Source organism: Amblyomma mixtum, chromosome 6 (genome assembly GCF_055824585.1).
Source record: "Amblyomma mixtum isolate Tamu chromosome 6, ASM5582458v1, whole genome shotgun sequence".
Taxonomy (NCBI): Eukaryota; Metazoa; Arthropoda; class Arachnida; order Ixodida; family Ixodidae; genus Amblyomma; species Amblyomma mixtum.
Window position 1 is genome coordinate 51,924,924 of NC_143017.1, and position 6,466 is coordinate 51,931,389.

The 6,466-nt window shown below is 43.9% G+C and overlaps 1 protein-coding gene across 1 annotated transcript in view; it reads left to right on the plus strand.

The window, feature by feature from the left end:
• Positions 1–1,719, plus strand: part of LOC149339103 (V-type proton ATPase 116 kDa subunit a 1-like) — a 52,348-nt gene extending 50,629 nt beyond the window's left edge. The window contains exon 19 of the mRNA XM_089547921.1: positions 1,539–1,719. Coding sequence (XP_089404047.1) covers positions 1,539–1,635 — 97 coding nt within the window. The 3' untranslated portion in view covers positions 1,636–1,719. The remainder of the gene's footprint in view (positions 1–1,538) is intronic.
• The last annotated feature ends 4,747 nt before the right edge of the window (positions 1,720–6,466 follow it).

Genomic DNA, 6,466 nt, shown 5'->3' on the forward strand with positions numbered 1-6,466 from the left:
TCATAGCTGGTGGCCCATTCCTGAAAAGGCTGGCTTTTACTTAGAAATCTTCATTTCACTTGTAGCTTTCATGCAGCTGTGAGGTTGTCACTCACTTTACAAAGCTGAAGAAGTTCATGATTGTTTTATAGCATACTAACAAGTATACATCGCGTCCTTAATTTAGTAGCGCTAACCGATCACTTTGCAGGGATAGCCTGTGAACAGGAAGAGCATTTTAGGAAAGGCAGCCTGAAAAGGGTTCTGATTGGCAACCATTAAAGGGACTATGAAACAAATTAATTGAGATTACGTAAAGATAGGCAATCCATCAATCGTCACCCCAGCGAAAGAATTTTCGAGCTAGCATGAATAACAACGAAGTTAGAGACGATTAAAAATCACGCTCCTCCTCTCCCCCCTCAACTCATACGCGCGGAGCACCAAGAAAAAATAAAGAAAACAGCTCCGGGACTGGGCTCCGCCCATGAATACGTCATTCGCTGACGTTCGGTTCACGGCTTCCGGTTGTCGCACTCCCGAGGAGCAGCGTGCGTCGGCAGCGTCTCTCCGGTCTCGGCGCTTTCTTTGCTCCCGAACTCCCGGCAGAAAGAGGCGGCAGAGGTAAATTGGAAACATATGCGTGAAGGCAATGCCCTGGCCCGCGCTTGCCCGAGGGGGTCGCGTGGCGCCTCAAGCAGACGATTTTCACCGCTACCGGAAGTGTGCCCGTGACGTCGTAGCTGCCGCGGCTCGAGCGAATGACAGCGTGTGGTGGCCTACCGACGTCATGGGACTAGTGACGTCTGTTTTCCCGGTTTTGGTTTCAAAATCGCTCCCTACGAAGACACCAATCGGCCCGCGAATTTTAAAAAACGCGATTTTTAAAAAGCCATAATAAATTGCCGGCTCAGTTCCGAAGACTCATACTTGGTGTCAGTGCTTCTGAGCATAACTTCTAACATTTACAAGCGTCTTTTAATTCTTTTCATGGTCCCTTTAATAAAATTGTTAGGCTGTGGTGATGTTTACACATCCTTAAGTGTAGCATTTGTGTATCGCTGCTGCTCATGGTCATATCACAGAATGCCCCATGTAATGCCCTCATGTATAAATGCCCCACACCCAGGGCCATTGAGGAAATAATTAAAATAAACAATAATTTTTATGTTTGAGGTATACCTTTCAAAGCAACATTTACAAAAGATTTCATGAGGTTAGAACTGCATGGCACTCAGGAGTTGTGCCCCACCTATATGTTTGTGATGTCCTTGGTCTTCTTCTTCTATTTCTAACATCACAGTTCTAACATCATGCTGTCACACAGACTAGCACTGTTTGAAAGTTTTTTTTTTACAAAAGATTTCTCCACAACATGCTAAACACCATTACTGACAGAGTATTACCAAAAAGTAATACTAGCAGCAAACCCACCAAACCTAAAGGGTATATTCACAGGAGTCCATGTATACTTCCTGGACCACAAGTTCCAGTCTCATTTCCCCATAAAGTAGCCAATTTGCTTTCTCTGCTTACTGACACTGTACTCTTCCATGCAGGGTGGAGTTCCAGAGCAAGTTCTACCGAGGGGAGGGACACATGTTTGTGCCATTTGCATTTGACATCATACTGGAGACCATGGGTGCTGAAGAGTAGGCCTGGCATGAAGAGGCGAACTTATACATAGCACACTCAAAAAAGAAATACACCATTGGCAAAGCTGAAATGCTTGTATCCGTACCCTTCTTGTCTGCACTTTTATTTCGGATGAGATACTTCTGGTTGTCTCCTAGCTTGTAAACCTTTGGCCTGAGCAAATTGGGACCACTTTGAAAGTCAACTGGTGACAAGGCATATTTCAATGTATGAATATTGATTAAAGCAGAATTTCGAAACATGGGCTTGTGGAGAGGTGGAGACTTCATTCTCTATTTCGCAGTGCTGGAGAGATTCCATGCTCCCACATTAATCGAGGCATAAAGGCCTGCATGAAAGTTGCTTGCTGTACCTCTCTTATGCATAATTTTGGTGTCCATTTGGATGCTGCTTGCAAACTGCTCATGCAGAGTCTGCAGTGATGCAATGATTTGTAGTAGAAACCCACTGTTACTTTTCCCGGGTGGTTACCCTGGCTATTACATTGTTGTGGGCACTAAGTCCACCCTGCTCTGGCCTGTGCAATGAGTACCATGAGTAAAGCTGAATTTAGACTAGACTTGGCCTAGCTTGACTATTACACGATGACAACAGAAACAACCACTGCAGCTGTTGTAGGTGCATCAAGGCACATTTAGCATGAAAGTGGAGGACTGCACGCTGGCAACAGTGGCAGCCTGTTACAGCCCATCAACGCTTCATGATTATTTGTGGGCACAAATTTAATGTAGATGGAAGAAAAGACACAGGACACAACAGCTGTGCTTCTTCTTTCTTAGTTTACGTTAAGTTTGTGCCCACAAATAATCATAAGCAGATCCCAACTCTACCCTCCTTCCATTCTGTTGAAGCCTCAACGCTTGATTGCCACCATGTTCGGCGGCTTCCAATGCTCTTTGACCTCAACACGCAGTGCTTATCCATTGCACTGCAGAACCCATGGGAATGACCCTAGGCATGTGCAGAGGGAGAGGGCAAGAGGGGCAGTAGCCCCCCTTAAAAGGAGGAGGGGGGTGCAGAATTTGTCTCCCATTGTTCTCTGCTACCCGGAAGGTATGTGCAGGCATGACCATGAACAGTGTCCCCCCCCCCCCCCCCTTCATCAGTCTTCATAAAAGGTCTCCTATTTGAATCCAGTTGGTGCTGCATAGACAGCCGTGGTACTGTACTGTTAAGAGAATGAAATAATGCATCTGAGTGCAGGTGCTAGTAGTAGTATAGTTTCTGATGGCAGAAAATCCTCTTGGGCTACTCGCATGTCTACGAAGACTGCATTTCTGAACAACCCCAGGCGGTCAAAATTTCCAGAGCCCTTCACTATGGCATCCCTCATAGCAGAGTCTCTTGGGACATTAAGCCTTCATAAACCATAATGCTCAAAGCAGAATCTTAGCATCCACTTCCAGCGATGCAGAAGTCATGCTGTAAGGCCACTCGTTGCAAAAGCTGACCGACCTGCCATATCTAGGGGTGTGCATGTATTCATAATTCTGAATAGCCTGCTAGCACACTACTTGACCTTGATTTGCATTGCACTTTTGATGTTATGTACAATTAGTTTGCCTTGGTTTATTGAAAACTGCAAATTTTCATATTCTCCTGAATCTACAGTGAACTGTCGCATTTCTGAATGGTTATCAAAGATGCTCTTTTCTTATACAGTCTACTGCCAACATGCTGCGAAAAGTTCATGCACGGTGCTAGGTCTGGCACCCACATATTGCCGCTTGTGCTTATTGAACCAGTCATCATTTACTGCAGGAAGGCTTCACCCATTGACTTCCTAATTAACACTGCCCAAGGGTTAATTGGTATATTTAGGTATATAGGAAATTATGTCCAAGTACTACACCAAGGTGGCCCAATCCTGTTCAGCGGGTGCGTTTTTGTTCTCTGGGATAAAGCCGCATCCCATGCGTTCTCCCAAAACAACAGGCCAAACAGACTGACTGTAAGCCAATGTGGTACTGCTGCCATAAGCAAATACAGTGCTGGATAAGCAAATACAGTGCAGCACCTTGTTTTATGACAGTCGATGAGTGCGTGCGAATGTGCCAGTGAAGAAACAGAACAAGTGGTTCTGCTGCTCTGAGTCGCTGTGATAAAAGAGACGCAGTGCACGCAGAAACAGGGTCTCTGCTGTTGTGTGATTGCAAAGGCCAAGTTCATGCTACACAATTTTCAATTATGATCACAAATGAAAAAAAAACAAAAAATCGCAAAGTCATAAGGACAAGAAAAAAGTGAACCGGACAAAAGCCGCGGGCCACTGAGCCAACCCATGCAATAGCAGTTAGCTGAAGGGGGGATGAGGGTCTTAAAATTGACCTTTTTATTTATGGCTAGAATACCATGAAATTTTGCACAGATCTGTTTTTCTCTTCTGATTCCAGAAATGTAGTCATAATTGAGCTGGTGGTCTTAAATCAAAAGTTATCTTAAATTTTAGAGTGCAATTAGGTAATTTCTTACACAGCTTTAATGAACTTATTACATGAATTTATAGCCAGCGAATTCTCATACCTGATGACACTCTTACTTTTTTTGTTTAGGCCATGTATAAGTAGCAATTTACAATTAGCTTAATGAGTTGCAGTGCCAAATACTGCGACCTTTTACTCTCAACATAGTATATCAGGATGACATGCCTTTAGAGAAAAATGAAGAATGTCACCAGGTATGGGAACTCTCTCTGGCTATCAATTCACGAAAATAAAAGCAACAAAATGCAATGAGTAAGTTCACTAAAGCTGCGTAAGAAATTACCTAATTACATTCTAGACTTTGCAAGATTTAAGACCACCAGCTCAATTATGATTATATATTTGGAATCGGAAGAGAAAAACGCGTCTGTGTGCAAAATGTCGTGAGATTCTAGCCATAATTAAAAAAGTTAGTTTTAAGACCCTCGTCCCCCTTAATTGTATATCACTGTCCCATGCATTGTCTTGAAATGCATGCTCTCATTTAAATAATTTTGGTTGTACATTAAAACTCAAACTGCACTGACGGCCCCGACAAAATTCATGTTGCCTGAAAGCATACGAAATGTAATTTGGAGAAGTTATGGGAGATTACGCCAACTGAAGCTGTCCCTCTGTTGTGTGAAAACACAGCTCCAATGCGATCAGATATGGCTGCCACAGCCGTGAACAATGTAGTGCAGCCTGAACACTTGAGCGCAGAATTTTGGGTATTTGCTGACAAGCCCACCTGTCGTGTAAGCGCGGGTCAAACTGTTGCGTGTAAGTGATCAAACTGTGTCCATGTGATGTTTTCCTTCTCCACCCTCTTCTTTTCTTCCCTGTTATGTAATGTACAACAACGATGTTGAAAGGAATCAGTATTTAAGCTATGAGTGCTCATAATGAGTTGCAACTAACTTGCATGGTCTGTCGTGAAAGTAAAGAGAGAAGCTGTGGCATTGTACGCATGTGTACTTGATGGGGAAATTGGTTTTGGGGGCAGGTCAGGGAACCTTCAGCCTCAAAACACGAGTTCAGTTTGCATCAAACAGGTGAAGCGAGTAGACATGCTTGAGAGTGTACCCCTGTTTGGTCGCTGGATTAAAGAAACAATATAGCAAATGTTGGAACAGCACTATATGGTAAAGGAAGTCCCCTACGAGAGGCTCAGCACGGTCAAGACAGCATAAGGCAATAATGCAATGTGCAGACTGCGAGCGTTCAAATAGCACGAAGCCTTTACGGTCTGCTGAGAAGACGTTCACGATGAGCAATGGTTTGGGCACCCGTCAACGACTGTTACGGATACTTATGTTTATTGTATGCATGCTTTAGTGAGCACTGATTGGCGTTTTCTGTATGATTGCAATAGAGTTAATGATTCATTCCCAAAGCACAAACATCTGCAGGATCCTCGGCATGGAGTGAAACACTCGTCAATATCTAGGAGTTGTGGTCGAGTGTGACAAATTATCCGAGGATCGAGTTTATTCTCATGGCACAAAAGTGTCCTCTTCACTTTCTTCTTCTTCGTCATCTATCGCGTGGACTGGTCACATTCGGACACTAATAAGCTTAAACCTCATACGGAATTCGCAAGTTGGCTTTCCCACCTATCACACGATGCAAAAGCGCGAAGCTTTTTTTGTTTGTTTGATCCATCCAGACTGTACTGTCCATCTCTCCTACACCCATCGCAGTCATCTTGTCGCTTTCACCACTCACTTAGCATGAGTTGTGCCATATCGTTCTGGTCAGCTGCGAGATGCGGGTGAGCCCACTTGCAGACTTTTGCACAGAGACCCCCAAGGGGTGCTGAGTTAGGTAAGTGTTTCCAGCTGGGCAAGCGAATGAGTGCACACTAGCCACGAGCTTTTCGCTGTTTGTCCGACAGAGTCTCCTCGCAAGACTTCACCACATGCTAGAATCTTAGGCAATGGGGGGGGGGGTCATTTAAAACTCGACCTTCGGGTAATTCGAATATTAATTTCGATCCTCTGAAGTCTTAATGAGATGTGCTATCTACCAATCACATTACCTTTAGTTGCCAGCTATATGTCATTCATGGATTTCATTTTATTACTCATTTTTTGCACGATCACAGTATAGGCTGCATAGTTATGCTGTCTAATCGAACAGTATGCAACGCGTGCATATCATTTTTTTTGATGGTGCTGAGTCAGTCAAGGTTTGTTTATTTAAGAGTAAAGTTGCTTCAGCCAGCAAAAATCTATATCAATGTAGTGTTGCTGTTGGTGATATGGCGTGGCGCTGAGGATGCTTTGTGGTATTTTGGCTGCTTACTAAGCACATAATGTTGGTTTAGCAAAGAAACACTTAGAAATACCTTCCATCCTGCCCTAAAC